The sequence below is a fragment of the Neomonachus schauinslandi genome, chromosome 5 (genome assembly GCF_002201575.2).
Source record: "Neomonachus schauinslandi chromosome 5, ASM220157v2, whole genome shotgun sequence".
Taxonomy (NCBI): Eukaryota; Metazoa; Chordata; class Mammalia; order Carnivora; family Phocidae; genus Neomonachus; species Neomonachus schauinslandi.
The window spans coordinates 37,810,565-37,832,285 of NC_058407.1; the positions used below are offsets into that span (position 1 = coordinate 37,810,565).

At 39.0% G+C, this 21,721-nt stretch overlaps 1 protein-coding gene across 1 annotated transcript in view; it reads left to right on the forward strand.

Annotated features, from left to right (window-relative positions):
* The window catches only part of LIN7A (lin-7 homolog A, crumbs cell polarity complex component), a 106,253-nt gene that overhangs the window by 73,254 nt on the left and 11,278 nt on the right, over positions 1-21,721 (forward strand). Inside the window, exons 3-4 of the mRNA XM_021689856.1 lie at positions 2,670-2,741; positions 5,078-5,287. Coding sequence (XP_021545531.1) covers positions 2,670-2,741; positions 5,078-5,287 — 282 coding nt within the window. The remainder of the gene's footprint in view (positions 1-2,669; positions 2,742-5,077; positions 5,288-21,721) is intronic.

Here is a 21,721-nt window from a genome sequence, read left to right on the forward strand (position 1 = left end):
GATTATTAACAAGAGAAGCAGAGTAAGGAGAATCTTGCTCTTAAATGGGCTGTAAGATCAAATAAGTGGAATTAATTTGTGGAAGAGATAGCTCTACAAAACAAAGTGATGCACTTTCAAGGAAATAACGTGTCAACATGTTAAGCAGCTCTGCTGGTAACCTGGAGAATTTGCATTAACCAGTCCTCGGGTGCGCAAATGCTTTCCTGGAAAACTATTCCCTTCCCATTCAGATTGCTCACCAAAATTGTATACCCCAGTTATTTAGTGAAGTATAAAGCTAAATGGTAGATTCTGAATGGTGTCCCTACCTTCCTAGTCCAGGCCACTTTGTCTTTTTCCTTCTAAACATGCCACTTGGGAAAGATGAGTCAGCATTAATGGAAATTCAACCAAATGTATTTGAGAAATAATGAGCCAGCTAAGAAACGTCGGGAAGAGATCCATCTGAGACACTCAAAGAGCGATTGTTGAATGGATGCATTAATCACATTCTGAATTCACTTTAATAACTTTTTACTTAAGTGTGGAAAATAATATTAATTTTCTACTTCATCTTTTACTGAAAAGCTAATGGGTCACTCTCAAAAAATACCCCAGATGGGGCGCCTGGGTGGCTCAGTTGGTTGGGCGACTGCCTTCGGCTCAGGTCATGATCTTGGAGTCCCTGGATCGAGTCCCGCATCGGGCTCCCTGCTCAGCGGGGAGCCTGCTTCTCCCTCTAACCCCCCCCCCCCCCCATGTACTCTCTCTCTGTCTCATTCTCGCTCTCTCAAATAAATAAATAAATCTTAAAAAAAAAAATAACCCAGCAAAATTTCAAATGGACTTTTACCTCTACACATCATACAATTGATTTTTACAATTTATTATTTAAAACTTTAAAATGGGCATAAAGTCTAACATATTTAACCTTGTTAGTTTTTTTCTAAATATTGTCTTCAGGGGTGCCTGGGTGACTCAGTCGTTAAGCGTCTGCCTCCGGCTCAGGTCATGATCCCAGGGTCCTGGGATCGAGCCCCATATCGGGCTCCCTGCTCCGCGGGAAGCCTGCTTCTCCCTCTCCCACTCCCCCTGCTTGTGTTCCCTCTCTTGCTCTCTCTCTGTCAAGTAAATAAATAAAATACTTAAAAATAAATAAATAAATAACGTCTTCAAACTATCCTTTAAGAGTTATTCTCTATACTTAAGTTTATTTATGATGAAGCAATTTATTTTGCACTGATATACAGATTTTATAATCCCATCCCTGACAGTTAGAAGGAAAGCATTTTTTTCTACTACGTTCCAACAAGTTTCATAGTTTTGTCTAAAATCGTAATTAATAATACTACCTGATATTTAAGGAGAGCTCATTAAGTGCCAGGGGTCTTGAAAGTATTATTTCGGGCGCCTGGGTGGCTCAGTCGGTTAAGCGTCTGCCTTCGGCTCAGGTCATGATCCCAGGGTCCTGGGATCGAGCCCCACATCGGGCTCCCTACTCTGCGGGGAGCCTGCTTCTCCCTCTCCCACTCCCCCTGCTTGTGTTCCCTCTCGCTGTATCTCTCTCTGTTAAATAAATAAATAAAATCTTAAAAAAAAAAAAGAAAGTATTATTTCAAGTAAAAAAACATAATAAATATTCTTCACCCATTTCTCAGATGGGCAAAAAGAGGGTCAAAGTGGTAAAGTGGTTCAATCAGGACCTCGTAGTTCCCCAGTTAGACTGCAAGTCTCAAACTTTGGTCCATTAGTCAGCGAAAACTGTGTGCTTTGTACAATGTCATTCTGAGTCCAGATTTTACTTCTATTCTTTTTATTTCATTTAAATGTTAACATGAACCCATAGCTGATATGTTGCTCTCTGTTACTAGTTCTAAGAATCTCTTGCTTTACTTGTCCCTGCCCCTGAATACCATTTATCTCCTATATTTATGAATTATGAATGTCTCATGGATGGTAACATACCTTACAACCTGCAAGGAAAAGATATTGTTATCCCAGTTTTGTGGAATATTAATTTAGGAAACTATTTTTTAAAGATTTTATTTATTTATTTATTTGAGAGAAAGAGAGTGGGCGGGGAGAGAGGAGGAGCAAAGGGAGAGGGACAAGCGACTCTGTGTTGAGCTCTATCTCTATGTCCCTGCTATCACGACCTGAGCAGAAACCAAGAGTCGGATGCTCAACTGACTGAGTCACCCCGGCGCCCTGAAAACTATTTTTAAAGTGTTACTTAGGGTGGTTCTGTCTCTCTCTATGTCAAATAAATAAATAAAATCTTTAAAAAAAAGAATTAAAGTGTTACTTAGATTCAGGAAGTTATATATAATATATTATATATATATATAATTTTATCACATATTTGAGAGACAGAGCTTTATGAAGTGGTAAAAAATCTTACTGACAAAGTAGTTTTTATAAAACCAAATATACAAGTTTTTATATTTGATGAACACGGATACCCAAATAATAAAAGTGTTTGCCTTCTCTGCCGCAACCGTCCCCCACCAAAAAAAAATAGGAGGGATCTTTGGTCCTAATCACCGGGATAATTTATCCAGACCTATTTCACCTTGTGACCGAGAACTTGTGTTTTACAATGAAAATATTTCATCCTTTCTGCAGTGAAAGAATTGATATTCCTAATGTTCTTACGCATTCCTTTCTTTTTTATGTGAATGTTCTAGGTGTATCAATATATGCATGAAACGATAACTGTTAATGGCTGTCCTGAATTCCGTGCCAGGGCCACAGCAAAGGTAAGGCTTGAGTAACTTTGAAAATATACTTGACCCCAGTGATCTAGTAATTGACTGTGCGCGTGTGTGTTTCAGGTATTCTCGTGTGTACACTGTAAGAGAATTTAGACATCAGTGGCAGCCCAGAGTCTAGAACCAGTACTACTTCCCAGGTAAAAATCCTAATGGAAAATTGAACGTTTCTGCTGCTTCTGTAGCTTAAGAAAGGAGAATGATTTCATTAAACTCACTAAACGTCCCTTTGGCACAAGCAAATCTACTGGTTCATTGTATGAAATAATACGTGGTTTTCTGATACAGGCCTCTGGTCCAAAAGAACTTGTTCCCTGTTCAGTGCATGAAGATTTATTTGCACAAGTCCAAAGATTTGACTTGAGTCAGACATGAAGAGAACTCACCTGAGACCCACTGACACAGGATTCTTCCTTGTCTTCAGCAGAGCAGTGGGTAGCTTGCTGAAAGAATGTGACATTGACCTAAAGGGAAAGCCGGTCACCTTTTGTAGTAGTTACCACATTCGTTCTTTAAAGACTCAAATCCAGAGATTGCAGAGAAATCTAATGGAAATCTTACACTAACAGAAATCTTATAACGATGGGATCATGAAATTATCTGGAAAATAGACCATTAGGAAATAATAGTTTTAAACTTTAAACTAAGATCACTTATGTAGTTCTCATTTTACAAACACAGAAGTGTTCTAATAGATGCACAACGACTTGCTTTGTTAAAAGCTCTTCTCTTTCTAATAATGTATAAGAAACAAGAACTGGTGAAAATAATCAGCATTTTCCATTTAATTCTTTTGTGTTATATCACCTCGTTTGGTTTCTCTCTTGATTTTTTAGTTGTCATTCTGTAACTGAACACTGTAGATTTGTAAGTTGTTTTGTTTTGTTTTTTTTAACCCAGGCAAAAGGAGGTTGTTATTATCATTACATCATGCTTTGCTTGTACTGAAGTGGAACACACACAGAAAAATGATCCCTACATGGTTTAATTAAGGGGAAAGTGAATTATGTAGTGTTTTACCATTCTCATTTCTTATTCATGTAGAACAGCAGGATAGCAGCATAATGTTGCAATAGCACAATATTTTCTGGTTGTTTCTGGGCTGTCTGCATTGCATCCATGTCAGCCATTAAAATCTATGCATGACGACAAGGTTTGCATGAGCAAATGCATGTAGCTAAAAACAAGCCATTATTTCCATATCATTCACTAAATTTCACTAAATGCAGACAGTAGCATAATGCTCAATTGATGTGATAATGTTGTGTGTGGAAAAGAATGTACAGTAGTTGGCAATCAATATTTTCACAGTGTTGAGTAAATCACTTTATGGTAGGCATCTAATCAACTGTGGTTAAGGCAGGTTAATGGAAGTGGAAAATAAGAAGCAGGCAAAGAATCTTTTCTTGATAGAAACTACTTCAATGCTGTTCTTTTCTTTCCATGAGGGGTGGGAACTAATGGTAAGTTGTGTTTTCAACTTATTTTTAAAAATTAATATATGAATCTTAAAACGATGTCCATATTAAATGAAATTTTGTACACATAGGTATAGATAGGCTGCTCATTTTGCCCACGATGCTATAGAAGTTGAAATATTAATGTAAAATGTAGGGGAAAACATCCTTACCAGATAAGAGGACTTCTCATAATAATGCAAAATATTGATGTGAAATAATAATCATCTGTTTGAATTTATTACTTGTTTTAGCTTTTATTTTCCTTTAGGTATCCTCAGTCAAAAAAAAAAAAAAAAAAACCCTAAAAACCAAATTTGCGAAGCCAGTGGTCTGGCAGTAGCAAGATTATATACGTATCCGCCAGAGTTTATACATATAAGTGCTTCTAAGTACATTGGATAAATATTCATGAACGTTTATGTGCAAGCACCGGGGTAGACTGTGTCATACAAAGAATCGAATTACATCATCTCTGCCCTTCGGGTGCTCATGGTCAACACATATACGGAATAGTTAGAGCATACGTACTGTAAGGATGTAGCCTGTGGACCAAAGCTATTTCGGAGTCCAAGAAAAGGAGGAATTACAGCTGCCTCAGGTAACTGGGACAGAGTTTTATGAAGAAGGGAAATTTGTATCATAATGGATAAATTCTAGAAAGCCGGAAATAGCCAGGCAGGGCTTTGCCAAGGAACGGAGTCATAGATGACATTTAAATGAAGCTAGCACCCTCCCCACTGTGTTCTTTTTTTCACAGGAGAATGCTATAAAAATAAGAGGAGTTGCCCGATCCTACCCACTGCAAAGCATACGGCGAGCCTTATTTCCCTCATTTTATTACCAAATGACCATCTTTTCTTTCAGGCAACAGTTGCAGCTTTTGCAGCTAGTGAAGGCCACTCCCACCCTCGGGTAGTCGAACTGCCAAAGACTGATGAAGGCCTTGGTTTTAACGTGATGGGAGGAAAGGAGCAAAATTCCCCCATTTATATCTCTCGCATCATTCCTGGAGGGGTGGCTGAAAGACACGGAGGCCTCAAAAGGGGAGACCAGCTGCTATCAGTGAACGGAGTGGTATGTTCATAAAATAACCAGAGCTTTTCTCCCCTAAGCACATTCCCTCCCACTGCTGTTACTAAAGTCAACGTTGAAATCCTAGAACAAATCAGAATTTTGTGTCTAAACAGCTTCCTCAGCATTGATGGACAATAAACCTACAAAAAGCAGTCATTTTATAGTTTTTGTGTCTCGTTTCATCTGTTTGGGGGTGATAAGTATGAACTAGTTAGAAAACCATCCCACAAAATCATCCCAACTAGTAGAATTTTCCCCCCATATGATACTCTAATGGATTTAATGTTTAGAAGAACATAATAATTCCAAGGCACTTTTTATTCAAATTACTATAGAAAAATACACACCTTTAAAAAATAAAGATAGAACTCCTCACCCTGTATTTTTTATTTTAATTAAAGAGGAAGGATGATTTTAATGGAAAAAGATAATGCCCAGCTAATTCCTTAAAATGTACAGCTATAATAAAAATATATTAGCCTCTTTCCCCAAAAAAGTTTGGTTATGTTATGTATTCGTCCTATATATTTTCCTTTTGGCATGAAGTTAAGGTAGATTAAAATATATAACATTTTAAAGTAAAAGTATGAACATACTTTCTTTTTCATTCCCTTATATTCTTCGGATGCCATTACCTCCTCATGTAATAAGGACTTGCTAAAGAAATAACTTTATCTGAAATGAATCATTTTCTCCCCCTAACTTCTACTTACATCAAAAATAATCGAAAAGCATAAATTTCAGAAGTTTAAATAAGAATAGATCAATGTTTACCTATGTGTTCACCTAAGATCTTTTCCTTGAGAACTTAAGATTTTAATTAATCAACTAGATCTGGGTTATTTGTGACCATGTTGATCTCTGCTTAGAACACAACATCCAGGGCGCCTGGGTGGCTCAGTCGGTTAAGCGGCTGCCTTCAGCTCAGGTCATGATCCCAGAGTCCTGGGATCGAGCCCCGCATCGGGCTCCCTGCTCAGTGGGGAGCCTGCTTCTCCCTCTCCTCCCTGCTCAGTGTTCTCACTCGCTATCTCTGTCTCTCGCTCTCAAATAAATAAAATCTTTAAAAAAAAAAAAAAAGAACACAACATCCAAAATAAAATGCATCTGGAATGTGATATTGGTAACTAGGGCGTAAATTCTTGTGTATTTGTATCTTGTATTTTGTTTATTCCTTTTTTTTAATTTTTGGCCTGACTAGTAGTTTTGTAGAACCCCAGACTACTTATTCAACTCTGCTGATCTCTGATGGCCATCAAAATCATCAATCCACGAATATTCTATATCACTTCAGCATTCCAATTCTAAAATTACCATTTCATTTACTTCTTTCTATGTAACAATGCTTGAGATGAGCTTTCTTGTTGACCTTTAGGTAACTATGACTGTTTCAAGGCATGTTTCAACTGATCATTTCAGAGTCCAACTTTCCAGTAGAGCTAGGTCATGCAATTATGTCACAAAGTAATCTGTGCCTCAGTATATGAATTTACTACAGTTTATCTGAATACATTGGGAAGATCTAAAGTATAGATTTTGAAAAAAAGGAAAAGTACAAAAAAGAGCCAAAAATACATTAATAGGAATTGTGATTATACATATAGCAACAATAAATGTCAATGAAATCAATTTACTGGGTGGTTGGTTGACTTTTAACTATCTGTCAAGGGAGCTAAAGAGTCTTTGTTTAACCCATGTATTTGCAAGGAAACAGCTGTAGGCATTTCATAATCTCTCATCTTTTCCTTGCAATGACCATGTTATTTTATCTGGGTGGCTGCAGGGGGTATTGGAGTGTAGAATCAGATGCATCAGGCTCTATCACTCAATATTCATATGATTATAAGCTAACATCCTCTACACTTGAATTTCCTAGCTGGAATAAGGTGAGTGGTAACGAAGGGCTCTGATGAAGATTAAAATGAGGCAAAGTGTCTTTTAAGAACTGTCCTGTGATAATTTGGTGACACACACCTTTGATAAGTAAGTGTGTTTACTGAAGAAGGTTGAAGAGGGTTAGCAGTAGCCCTATGATAGTTAATGCTAGCCTTGCTAAAAGTAAATCTTAAGGCAAGTTCTGCTACACATACAGGCCTGTTTTATTTTATTTTTTTAAGATTTTATTTATTTGAGAGAGAAAGAGAGAACACGCAGTGGGGAGGAGCAGAGGGAGAGAGAGAAATTCTAGTTCTCTGTCCATTCAGATGTTTCAGTCATTACGTGGGGGAAAAGGTTCACTTGAGGCAGATAAAATGACATTCCAGGGCCAGGATTTTGTTACCCTTACATTCAGTCTCAGACAACAAGAAATCCTATTAAACTGGCAGTTGGAAATATCAAACTTAGGCCACTAATCCTATGGTATGGGCTATGAGCCTCCTTAAGATTTTTCACCCTGTTCATGCAAAGGTGGGGAATGGCTCCAAAAGTCTTTAATATTCCATGTATATTTAAAACTTTTAATTTTACCAGTTAAGTTCCATTTATCATGGTAGTTAATGAGTCACTAGTTTCACCAATTTTGAATCCATTTCTGACATATTTTTGCTAATAAGCAAAGCATCATTTATTCAGTGAAATAGTATAATAAATGCTTTTATAGTGGCCAAGCTCTAGAATATTGCCTTTCTGATATAATTCTTACTGACCACCTGGTTTAAGCTCCTAAAATTGGGGTTTCAAATATTGCACATCCATATAATCAAACTACATATTATAAACTACATATTTTAAAGTTTTTAAAAGTAAGTTATATACATTTTAAGAGTGCCTAATATTGAACAGATGTTCATCAAGAGGTAGTTTTCATTCTATAGACGAGAAATTTCTTGAGTTTCTCCTGGCCGTGCAAAGAGTAGTTAATCCCAGGCAAGAACCCTGGGCTTCTAACACCCAATCCAGAAGTCTTTTCAGTATAAATTTCAGTCAGATAGAAGTACTTAATTAAAGAAAAAACAATAACCCTTTAATGGAAGAGCTAAAAAAGAGAAAAGATTAGCAAATGATCAAATTATTTCTCTTTACACCTTAAAGTACCATTTGGGGAAATTACTGTGGAAGATTTTGAGAACATGTCACTATAAACTGAGAAAAAAAATTTAGAAAAAAGTGATCTGAAGGGCTGAAGCAAACCTAAACTACTTCAGTACAAGTACTCTGGGGAACATTTCCTAAAGTCCTACTCAAAAAGTGAAGAAATTATTCCGTGGAATCTTTAAACATCTGAAAACATATTTGAAAAGATGTCTTGATTATGTATGTTTATTTCTATTCCCTGCCTCCTTTTAGAATAGGATATGTCATAATGTCTGGTAAAAAAAAATATGTATATACAGAACCATTAACATGGCGTGTTAGGTAATAAAGTGGGATGATGGAAAGAAGGAAAAATCAATAAATAGAAATAAAGAAAAGGTACAGCAATTGAGCAAGTGATTTTCAGTTTCTCTCTTAGTGTCTTGGAAGACAAAACAGAAGGAAACTCATACCAGCTCAGCTATCATTGCAGGGAAAAGGTTTTTTTTCTAAATCTGAGCTCCAGAGAAATTTCCCATGGGATTCTTACAAATGAGACATCGAATCACCTAATACAGTTTTCTAGAAAATACATAGGCCTTTTGTGTAGGGCTATCTCTTATGTCAACCCTCAGTAAAAACAGAGCTGAGTGCTTAATTAAAATTTAACATTAACAGAAGGTCAAAATGTTACAGTTCGAATTTATAGCTTTTTAATGATCTCCTTTTCACCCTTCTATGCACAAGTATGTCTTCAGCAATTTTAAGAAAGGACTAAAGGACCATTTGTAAAGGGTGTAGCCAATGTGGAGCCGGCAGAGACAGTAAATAAATTTAGTGATAGAGTCCAGATACATATAAAAAAAATCTCAGTAGAATGGTAGAATAGGCCTGATTTAATGAGAATCTACATGAAGTCTTGCTCCTGTGCCCAGAAAACAACTATCTATGTGCAAAATCAGGGAGGAATGGCTAAACATCAAAACCTGAGAGGAAAAAAAAAAAAAGCTTGGGAATTTCAGTTGATTTCAAGAGGAATATGAGGGAAGTTGGGAAAAAAACCCACAAAAACATGTTAATGTGAGTGTCAGGGCATTAATACAAATATAGTGTACAGACATGGAAGGAGACCGGTCCAGCTCTGGAATGTGCTATCCAGCTCACACCCCATTGTGCTCCAGTCCTGGTTCCATCCTTGTGGAGAACAATTAAGTTCATCCAGAGATGAGCAGTCCTGTATCTGATGAAATGTTAAAGAAGGAAGGGAATTGTTTAGGATGTAGGCTCCATCTACTCTCTGTGTACACTACTAATGAGAGATTTTTCCTGAACAGAAAGATTAGAAATCTACTACAATATAATACTTTCTGTTTATTTAGTACTTTACAGTTTATGAACGGCATTTATGTGATATTCTCCCAATTGTTCCTCGGAATAGTCAAGCATGAAATGGGTAGGGCCAGAGTTTGTCCTCCCCCCCCCCACAGAAATGGATACACAGAAACCCACACTGAAATACACACACATGAACTGAATTCCAGCCTTTATTGTGATCATAACTGATGCTTACCAAATGTAATTATTAGTTATTTAAAAAGTCGATCCCAACGAAATCTGAGTAAGTTCCATGGGATTGTGCCAACGTCAATTTTCTATTTTTAATATTAAACAATACTTTTACAAGATGTTAATATTGGGAGAAGCTGAGTCAGGGGTACATGGGACTTCCCTCTCTATTTCTTTTCAACTTCCTCTGAATCTATAATTATTTCCTAATAATCTTTTTTAAACAGAGAAAGTTCAAAAGAATCAACTTGAAGTGTGATATCCTACTGGTACTGATGGGAGAGAGGGCAGGTGGGAGGCAGACAGCAGAAGACAGAAAGATAAAGTAAAAGCCCAAGAACTTTAAAAATATGGCACTGCGAGAAGAGTTCTTCATTAGCCTCTGAAATCCATGTGTGTTTTTAGAGCATCATTGGTGGGAAAATTGCAGTTAAATTTGCCCAGCTCTGTAGTTAATCCTAAATAAAGCTGTTGATACAGTGTATGCACAGTGCTAATTGATTTTTAAGCATAACAGATGAATGAGTAAAAGTTTAGGGATGGAACAGAATAAATTGTTTTCCTGGAATTTGGCTTTTTTCCCATTTTATAAATACCTATGCCAAGTTAAGGGTGAGTACTCACAGTCTAAATTACTTATGCAGAAATGCTGTCGGGTGTGGAATGAGGACGAACCAAAAATTAGAATTCCTTAGATTTGAGCTCTGTGGAGCTACAGCATCCCAGAAGGGAAATCTGTATGAAAATCTCATTTACCTGTTATCTGAACAAAGAGAAAACAAAAATAAAGTGATTTTTTAGAAATTACTATGAAATAAGATTTCTATGAAATTTTAATTTAATTTAATTTAAATTTTCTGTGAAAATTTAAGCTCCGCATCAGAATGTGTGCCCAATGAGAGCAGTAATTTTTGTTCATTGCCTTACCTTCAGCCTTGGAACAGTCTCTGTACGTAGCCAAGGCTCCATATAGAATTGTTGAACTCCAGACACCATTGTAAGCACTTTCCATAATGAATTTGTTATTTCCCCATAATGATCTTTTGTGGTAGGTGCTATTATTAGTAGTCTCATTTTCAAAATGGGGAAACTGAGGAAGAAAGTAATCAAGGAACTTCCCCCGGGGCACCTGGGTGGCTCAGTCGGTTAAGCCACTGCCTTCGGCTGGGGTCATGATCTCAGGGTCCTGGGATCGAGCCTCGCGTCGGGCTAGCTGCTCAGCGGGAAGCCTGCTTCTCCCTCTCCCACTCCCCCTGCTCGTGTTCCCTCTCGCTGTGTCTCTCTCCGTCAAACAAATAAATAAAATCTTAAAAAAAAAAAAAAAAAAAGTAACTTCCCCAAGGTCATACAGCTACTGAATGATAGAGCTGGACATTCTAACTCAGGCAGTCTGGCCTTATTCATTGTAATTTAAAGGTAAATAGATTTCTCAGCCATTAATAAAGTAGTATTTTTATCCATCTGTAGAAAAGATCAAGGAATCTTAACCTTTATGGGTTTACGTAAGTGCATTATTGGTGGGAAAAGGGTCTGTCCTTTTTTTCTCACATTCTCACAAGGGACTTTGACCTTTCGAAAGTTAAGAACCGTTCCTAAAAATAGTAATGTTTTGGAAAAGGATGCGTTTACTTGAATTCAGGTGGCTCCGAATACGGAAGGGGCCTGAAGAGCTTGGTTTGGATGTATTGAGCTGTTCCATACCTGCCTAACCCCTCCCTCCGCTCCGTGCCAGACACAGAAATTTCAGAGGCCACCGCGTGGCGGGACCAGCCAGGTACAGCCCGGATTGTTGCGCGGCCCCTGCCCGTGTCCGCTTGCCTGTCAGAGGGGAGCAGGCGGAGACCTCAGAGGGGGCAGGCAGGGAGGCAGAGCCTCAGTCTTCATTTTCCCTAGACGCCTGGTGTGAGGGTCCCCAGCTCCGTTCTCGGCCCCGGGGCCTCGAGGAAAGCTAGTCTCCTCACGTCTCCTCTCTGCCTGGGACTCATTTCCAGATTCTTCACCTTTCTCGACTGCTGAGTGGAGGATTGTTTCGGTTATAATTAAATAGGAGTGCAAGCTGGAATTTCAGTCAAGTACTGAAAGTTTTTGTTCTCTGGATGACTTCCTGTGACACTGCACTCACAGCTATGAAGGAGCCACGAAAAATGCAACCGTGTTGTTTTATCCCAGTCACCTTGGGAATGACACACACGCAAGGCACCATATCATCCGGTACATGGCAAGGCTGAGCAGGTGGTGGTCCGGTCCCCCTCATTGGGAGGTGGCTCGTGAGGCTGGCCCCCCCATAGAAAGGTAACAATAGCTCACGGGCTACAGTTGCTGTATTCCCGCCCTGTGGTCTCAGCCTGCAGCAATGGGCACTGCGAATATTGCTTCTCAGATATTAGCAGCTAACCTGGAGCTTCGAGCATCCACTGAGATTGTGCTGGTAAAACTGACTGAAAACGTATCGGTGCCAGGACACACTCACGGTTAGTCAGTAATAAAGGACAAATCTCTAGATGCTAGAAAGCCTTCCTACACATGGGGTCAGATTGACCTAAATCCCTATTTAGATTGCTGATAATGGGTATTCGACCGTTCAGTGTAGTTGTTGGTGCAGTCTTTCTCAGAGTTATTTTTACCATGTGTTGTTTTTGTTTTCCTCATTTTGTGCTGCTATTTTAGCAATTTTTTTTTCATTCATTCAACAATTATCTGTAGAGCAAGTATTATGTGACAGCTGCTGAGCTAAGCCCCGGGTATAGATGGTGAACCAAATAAAAAAGGTTGTAACTCTCATGGAACTTTCTGCCTGGCAGAGAGTAAGAAAATGATACTGATAATAATAATAAGTATGTACACATAAATCTATATGTAACCGGTGATATATCTATCTATCACTTCTCGCAACCTAAAGGAAATCACCCTGATGATTGAGTTCAGTTCTGCACTGGCCAGGATAATGAGATTTTCACTCCAGATGTGGATTAGTTTCCTATGGCTGCTCCAACGAATTATCACGAACCTGATGGCTTAAAGAGTAGAAAAGTGTTCTCTCATGGTTCTAGAGGCCAGAAGTCTGAAATCAGTTGAATGACCCAAAACCAAGGTGTGAGCAGGGCTGTGCTCCCTCCAGAGGCTCTCTCTAGAGGACAATCCTTTTCTCGTTTCTTCCAGCTTTAGTGGCTGCCTGCATTCCTTGACGTGTGGCTACCTCACTCAAGTCTCTGCCTTCTGTCTTCTGTGTCAAATCTTCTTCCACGTCCCTCGTATAAGGACACTTGTGGTTGCATTCAGGGCCCACCTAGATTGTGCAGGATAATCGCCTCATCTCAGGATTCTTAATTTAATTAAGAATCAGCAAAGAACCTTTTTCCATGTAAGGCAACATTTATAGGTTCCAGGGAATAAGACCACTGTGGGCCGTTATCCAGCCTTCTGCAGTGTGCTAATGTCCTAAATCCAGAGGGCTTACACTTGTCTGGGGCTATGGAATAGGACCAGTTGTCCACAGGCTGGGGGCAAATTGGTTTTCCACTGTCAGGCCAGCATGTGCTGAATTTTTTCCCACCTTACTCCTGTTCTTCCCCTCCCACTCTGGGAACTTTTCTCCTTTTACTTTTTGTCTGTACAGTCAATGGAGCCCTGTGGCCTCCTCTTTGCCTTTCTCCCAGCCCCAATTCTATCTCGTCTTTGGATGATGAAAAGCAATGCTGCCATTTCTTTCTGCTGTACAGCTAAAGGTTTTCAGCTATTTTTGAGTCTCTTTTTTTTTTTTTTTAACCTGGGTGTGGACTGAAGGAAGCCAAGGGGTATGGGGGGGGGGGGGAAACACACGAAAAACACAAATTTATACTTCCTGATATAAAGCTGCCTTATAATTAAGCACTGTGACAAGTGTCAGAAAGAGAAAAGGAGAAGAAAACAAGGTGCTGTGTAAAAGAGTATGAGAAGCTACTTTTAATAGTGGTAGGGATAGTCTCGCTGAGACAGACAGCAAGGGCAGAGCTTGTGGGGGGGCACCCAGAGAAGGAAGTCCGTGACTTGCCACGTGGGACTGGCTGAATATGAGCAGAGCGACTGCATCATGGAGAGTCAAGTAAGATGAGCTCAAGAGTTGGCTGGGAACCAGATGGGGCAGATTCTTACAGGTGCTACCAAAAAGGTTTTATTTCCTTTTATTTTAAGTGTGAGAGGAATCTTGATGTCCATCAATTCTGAAATCTGGTGATAGTCTAAGGATTTCTGATACCTTCTATGGCTATTCATTATGAAATGAAATGTATAATACTTTTTCACTGTTTAAGTATGGTATTGTTTTTTCTCTATTTACATTTTCTTTCTATACCCTTGTACCACTTGACTAAGATCTGGCACCTGAGAGCAACTTTAGAAACCATTTTCTGTCTTTCTATGTTACTTTTAATGGAAATTAGAAAACTGTTACTTTCTTGACAATTGATATTTTCACCATCTCAATTAAGACGTTAAAATTCAAGTTCTTATAGTTTCTGAGGAGCGTAAGGATATTCTAACCATAATATGATCATTTACTCTTTTTTTTTAAAGATTTTATTTATTTGGGAACGAGAGAGAGAGAGAGAGAGAGAGCACAAGCAGGGGGGAGGGGTAGAAGGAGAAGCAGACTTCCCACCGAGCAGGGAGCCCGATGCAATGTGGGACTCAATCCCAGGACCCTGGGATCATGACCTGAGCTGAAGGCAGATGCTTAACCAACTGAGCCACCAGGTGCCTGATCATTTACTCTTTGAAACTCTAATTCATTATGCATAATGCAGAAATGACAATACCTTTCTCGCAGGGCAGATGTGATTAAGAGAAAGTGTGTGAAAGTACCTGCCACTAACATTAATTCTTATTAACTATTATTTATGTTAACTGTAAATGTAAATAACTTTCCTTTAAGACAGGCAAGAGTCCCTTTCCTATCTTAGAAATTTGCCTGCATATATATTTAAACTCTCATCTCAGACTAAGTCATTTCCTTTGCTCTCTGTTTGTCTTCAAGAGACAGTAAAAGTCCCCTATTGACCATTCTAAGTCCAGAGGCAAATGGATCCTATTCGTTGGCTGGTATTGGCAAGTCATTGGATCTTTTGGTGTTCTTTCATCTTCAAAACTGATTTAAGGGCACCTGTCCTATCTACCTTGCCTAATAGCAATGAGGGTAAAGAGAGAATTAATAAATATAGATAGCATTGGCAAAAAGAAGACTTCATCTTTCCACAAAACATGCACCATTATTGCTGTATGTTATTATCCAACAGTCTTTTTCCTCAAACTCGTAGATGGGTCTGTCTGTGTTTCCTGTTGCTACAGAGTCTTAATTTGCAAATGCAGAAAATGGAAGTAATCATCCTTCTTCTGTTGGCTGAGAACTATGTGGTTTATCTCGAAGGAATACAGCATTTGTCTTCAAATTCTGTGCTACATCAAGATCTGGCATCATTTTGGCTTTGAGGAATTCACCAAACCCAATTACAGGTTATTGTTTTAACCATTAGCAGAGAAGCCAATTTCTATTGCCTAAAAGCTGTGCTTAATGATTCAGTTTAAGTCTAATTGGCTTGAGAAAGAATATTCTTTTAGGTTATTAAATATTGGCCTACAGACTGCTGGCACCAACCTAAAGCACAGTTAGGATGTTGCTAATATACCACTGCTCCATAGGTATACCTAAGTTAAGCCAAGTTTGTGCAGTTTTGCACAATGGGTTTTGATCTTGTCTTGTTCTTGATTACGTTTACAAAGAAAGAGGAAGCTGATACAGAAGGCAGTCATATAACACATCATAAGCTCTGTGTGGTTACTGGGAGGTTCATGTCAGATGCCCACACTTAGAGGTTAGATGCTGAGCCTCAGCTACGGGAAAAGGATGGAAGGAGTCTTGGCAGTCGTGGTGCCGGAACCACACCTTTCTAAGTTCAGCCATCGGGTATAACCATGTTTAAGGAAGTTGCAAAGTGTGTCGTATTGAACCATAGACTTCTACCGAATCATAGCATGTAGGGAATTTCACAAATGACAACCATTCTGGAAAGGAGACTGCATCCAAGGCTTGTCTCAGAATTATAGGATCCATGAGAAGGAACCCTGCCATTGACCTTAATTACCATGGGTGACGAAGACAGAGACTGACAGCTCACCGTGAGTGAATCTCTCTCTACAGGCAGGCAGTATTTTAAGAAATCACTTTAAAGGAGTCAATCAGACTGCCAAAAAAAAAAAAAAAATTATTAACCAGGTGCCCTTATGCCTGGCACTGAGAAAGAAGCAGTTTAAACAAAACATAGATCATACCCTAAAGGGGCTCACTTTTATCTAATTCTCCTGGAAGCATCAAGTTAAGTTTTTCATAAATAGAAATGGCTACATTACTCATAACTGGCCTTAGATTTAGCTTTGGGTGATTGGTAGAAATATTGTGCCGATATGTTATGAACAGAAATAGGCTAAGAACTCTCCACTTTTCTGCCTGAATCTAGATGGCACAGTATCATATTTGACCACTCCATAAAGTCTAGAACTGAAGTCTGCAGGGAACCTGAGACCCTGAGAGCTCTCTGAGTTTTATAATGGGTCTGGAATGAGGCTGACCACCAGGCTGGGAGGGGGGACTGTTGCTAATCCTGAAATTCTCTTTAGTTTTGTGTCTCTGATCCTGTTTAAATTTTTAGAAAATTTAAATGATTATTATGTTATTATTCATTCTTAAGCAATGTAAGAAGCAACTTTAAATATCACTGCCCATGCCATAGCAATTGAGACAGAGCTAATTCCCACAGGAACCCATTGCACACGCCATTTCACATGGGTCTTATTTTATTAAATGAAATTGGCAGGAGGGATAATACAAAGCTGTATGATGCTAGTTATCAGATCACACATCATTTTATGGTGTTAATATTTGTAGATGTTAAAAATATTTCCTCCAGTTGTATTGAATAATATTTTGCACATATTTGGAGTGTTCCACAAAGAAGCCCAATCACTTTTAACCTGTTTGACCTCTAATAAATTTATTAAGAAAATCATCAAGAAGTTCATTATGTGCAACTTATTAGGCATATTTGATTATTCTGTGAATAAAACAAATCAAATATAGTCATTAACATTCCCTCTGATGCACTTTCAATTATTTATAGAAATGTGAGACTTGAGTCAAACTTTAAACTTTATCTTTGTCGTGTTACTCTCTTTAGATCTAACCACATCGTCTGCTTTCTCTAATACATTAGCTGCTCAGTTATTCCACCAAAATTTTAGTTTGCCAGATAAAAATCGGGCTATCTGTTGACAAAAGATGGTTAAATTCCCTGTATCTAGGTCATATATGTAGCCAAACAAGGTTATATAACATTGCCCAGTTATAGTCTTGCTATTCATTCATTCATTCAAAAAAGTATTTTTTAAGCATCTATAGTGTGCAAGGCACTATTTGAGGCAGTCAGGCTCCTCTGGTGAAAAAAAAAAAAGAGAGAGATTGGGAAATTCTTCCCTTCATGGAGTTTCTATTCCAGTCGGGCAGATAAACAATAAATGAAATAAATAAATAAACATCTATAATGTTAGGTGGTGGCAAGTATTAAGGGAAAAGAAAATAAATCAGTACGGTATAAGGAGGTTGGGGAGTGCCAGGGTGCCAGGAGGAGAGGGTGTGGGGCTGGGTGGTCAGAGGAGCATCAGTGAGGTGATATTTGAGGAGAGGACGAAAGGAGATGAGGGGCTCAGCCCCATGAGTATGTAGGGAAGAACATTCCATCCCGGGGAAAGAGTGCAAGGCACCTAAGATGGAAGAGCACCTGGCATGTTGGAGAAGCAACAAGGGGCTACAGATGAGGTCTGTGGCAGTAGCTCCTTCCCCCCTTTTTAAAAATTTTTAAAGTTTTTGCTGATTAAAAAAATGTAACTTTTTAAAAAATATATCTTCTACTCAGTATACCTGCCACTGCATTAATGGCAACTTAGAGCACCTGGGTGGCTCAGTCAGTTAGACATCTGCTTTCGGCTCAGGTCATGATCCCAGGGTCATGGGATTGAGTCCCACATCGGGCTCCCTGCTCAGCGGGGTGTCTGCTTCTCCCTCTGCCCCTCCCTCCTGCTTGTGCTCTCATGCTCTCTCTCTCAAATACATAAATAAATAAAATCTTTTTTAAAAATGGCAACTTAAAAATCCCCAGATACTAGGCTTAGAAATGAAGCAGGCAGAAACACAAGCATAGTCCCAAAATCAGGAACAAAAGTAACAGGAAAGGCTTCCTTGGAGAGCTTACAGCCCAGGCATCTGCCAGGCACTCTGAATGCACTGGGCGACTGAACTCTCACAGACTAATTCAGTGGAATGTGTGGAGTTTGAGGAGAAATTTAGTAACTTCTCTCAGCCCTGCTCTCCTCATCACAGAAGATGATAACAGTGGCTTCCTCGTTTTTATGTTTTGGTGTTAAAATGGCATAACACGGGGGCGCCTGGGTGGCTCAGTCGTTAGGCGTCTGCCTCTGGCTTAGGTCGTGATCCCGGGGTCCTGGGATCAAGCCCCCATTGGGCTCCCTGCTCCGTGGGAGGCCTGCTTCTCCCTCTCCCACTCCCCCTGCTTGTGTTCCCTCTCTCACTGTGTCTCTCTCTGTCAAATAAATAAATAAAATCTTTTAAAAAAATTTAAAAATAAAATGGCATAACACAGTCCCTGACACATAGTAAGAACTGAAAAAAAAATGTTTGTGATCCTTGTTACTAGTTTGTAATTACAGCCGTGGCCATTAACTAGGAAATTGTTGTCTTTTCAGAGAAGTGACAACATAGCTAACTTACAAAGTTGTTGATGAACATTAACCAATTTGTAAAATTTAGGTATTCATCCATTCATTCATTCATTCAGCAAAATATCATTGGGTCTGGTGTTGTCTTAGTCATTGGTGACAGAAAAATAAATAAATAAATCTGATTTCATATTTATGGGTCTGGGGAAGAAATAGGCATAAGTGTGGGATTCTGTGGGAGATCATGGACGGGCAATTATTTATTTATAACCGGGACATGGGAGGGCCAGACCTGGCTCCTCCTGCAGACGAGACTCATAGGCAAGTAGATGCTGCAGGTAGGTGGAGGCAGCGAGGAATACGAAAGAGCCACCTCACAGGGAGCAATAACAGAGTCCGGACCTGAAACAAAATTGCCAGTTCTTCTGTTTGGAGCCTGAAAATATAAGCAGGGGCCAGATTGTAATGAGGCACACTGGCCTGACGACTTCGGGCTGTATCTAAGCGATAGGGCAACTCAGAAGGATTTGAAGCAAGAGAGTGACACGATCAAATGTGCATTTTAGAATGCTTACTGTGATTGCAGTGTGAAAAGTGGTTTAGAGAAGGGCCACAATCAGAGGCAGGGCAACCAGGCGTGGACATAACTTACTGCTTAGTAAGAGGAGAAACAGATCTCATTTTGAATCTGCTGTGTAGGGAATAACTCTGTTTCTTTCTTTGTTGCCCCACATTGTTATTTGGGGGACAGGGGGCAGAGGATCAATAATCATCATATAAAAGTAGGATTATAAAGCCGACTCATGTCATTTTTCAAAAAACTTCCTGGGTGGACTGATTTGTACCTGTCTCTGGGATCTCACATCTATCAAGCTTGAAATCACTGCAGTTTTTCATCTCAGGAGCCATTAGGTGAAAAGCAAAAATTAAACCTGCAGTATTTCATAATCCTTCCTCACCATTTCTCACTCAAACATCACTCCCTGAAAACCTGGATGTATAGCATTCCTGCTTCAGCATGAATGATCTACCAGGCCATATAACTAAAATGCTAGCACAGACCAATAAACAACCGAGAGGACGTGGAAGAAAGGAAAATTTGGACAGGTTTCAGCAAATTAACGGTACCAACAGAAAAAACATTCAGTCACGACTGGTCAAACGGCATCTCGGTGGCTCACACAGACCACACTTCTATATCTATAATTTCTGTGGTCATGCAGGGTCATGCATCCCTTCATTTCACCTAATTTACCCAGGCAATTACAGTTATAATTTATTTTTGCTCCACTTACTTCAAAGATGTGCCTCAAAGCACTTTTTAAACAAAATTACCCTTTGTCCCACCTTCTTTGGTTTGTTCTAGAATGACTTTCCCTGTCATTTTCCTTATGATGATACTGGGCTATTGTATTAAAACAAATTATACAAAAAAATATGAATACATCCTTATAAAATTTCCAAATAATTCAGTGTGAAAAGAATGCAAATTTTTTTTTTAAATCCCTTTAACCATTTCCCTTTCTTCATTCCATTCTAGCTCCTTCCTCCCTCCACCTGCCCTCGTGAAGAAACGCTATGAGAGTGGGTATTTATGCAAACATTTTTCTTTGCACTCAGTATACACGCACACAACATTTAATTACTTTAAATGTTACACACAACTTTATTTATTTGTTTTTAGACCTAAACACATAAGGCAATACAGAGCGGTGATTACAAGGCAAATGGGGAGACAGAGTCGTTACCCATTAATGGTATGCCCTTGGAAACTTACTGTGCCTCAGTTTCCTCATACAAAATTGGGATGATAACATTACATACTTCACCAGGCTGTTAGGAAGGGTAACTATTTTGATAAATTTAAAGCACTTAGAACAATACCTAATAGTAAACACTCAATGAATGCTAGGTATTATTATTTTTATAAGTAATTTTTAAAAATGCATTGATATTTTCATATGTACTTATTATTCTGTGACTTGCTTTCTCAGAAGTATGTCTTGGGGGGCATCTGGATGGTACAGTCGGTTAAGCATCCAACTCTTAGTTTCGGCTCTGGTCATGATCTCCAAGTCGTGGGATCAAGCCCCACATTGGGCTCCACACTCAGCAGGGAGTCTGTTTGGGTTTCTCTCTCCCTCTCCCTCTGCCCCTTCCTTGCCCTCCCCCAACACTCACTCTCACATTCTCTCTCTCTCAAATCTTTTTTTTAAGAAGTATGTCTTGAACATCTTGCCTTGTCAGTATATACTTACATTTTTAATCTGCTGTGTAGTATTCTGTGGTGTGTGAGTACCATGGTTAATCTAAGCATTTCCCCCTTGATGGACATTTAGCTCATTACCCAATTGGCTTTTTGTTCTGTTTTGTTTGTTATTGTGAACACGGCTTTAATGGAAATCTTCATGTGTACCAGTGACTGTTTTTCTAGGGTGAATATTGACATGGGACTAAGGTTAGGGAGATATGGGCATACTTTATTTTAATGGACACTGCCAAATTGACCTCCAGTTTATACTTCTGCATTGTATGAGAACATAAATTTCACCAAATCTTTGGCAATATATTATCAATTTTTTAAAATAATTGGATCATTTTTGTCCCATTCTGGATTTAATCTGTATCTCCCTAGCTAATAGTAAAGTTGAGCATTTTTTTTTTAACTTGAGCCCTTCATGACAGGGAGCTAGTCATACCAAAATTTTGGCAGAAATGAATGAGGCACTACAATACAAAAAAGAACTCCAGTGTGATTTGGGGTATGAGGGAGCGGGAGAGTCTTAGAAGGTAAAGTTGAAGAGGTCAGCTGGGAGTGCAGAGGGAAAGTCCTTATAGGTCGCTGTAAGGTGTTTGGAGCAAGAAAATGACCTAATAGAAAAGAAGTGCTATCTGGAATGGACTTTGAATGATGGGTGGAGATTTACTACCACAGGAGAATGAAGGAAAGACATTCTAGGCTGGGGGAATAAGACTGAGAGATTATGGAAACATGAAAATACATGGTAAAAATGAAATACGTGTTGCCAATATATTGAAAATGAATATAAGGAAACAAGGTTGGGCCCACCTGTTTGAGGGAAGTACTTTGCA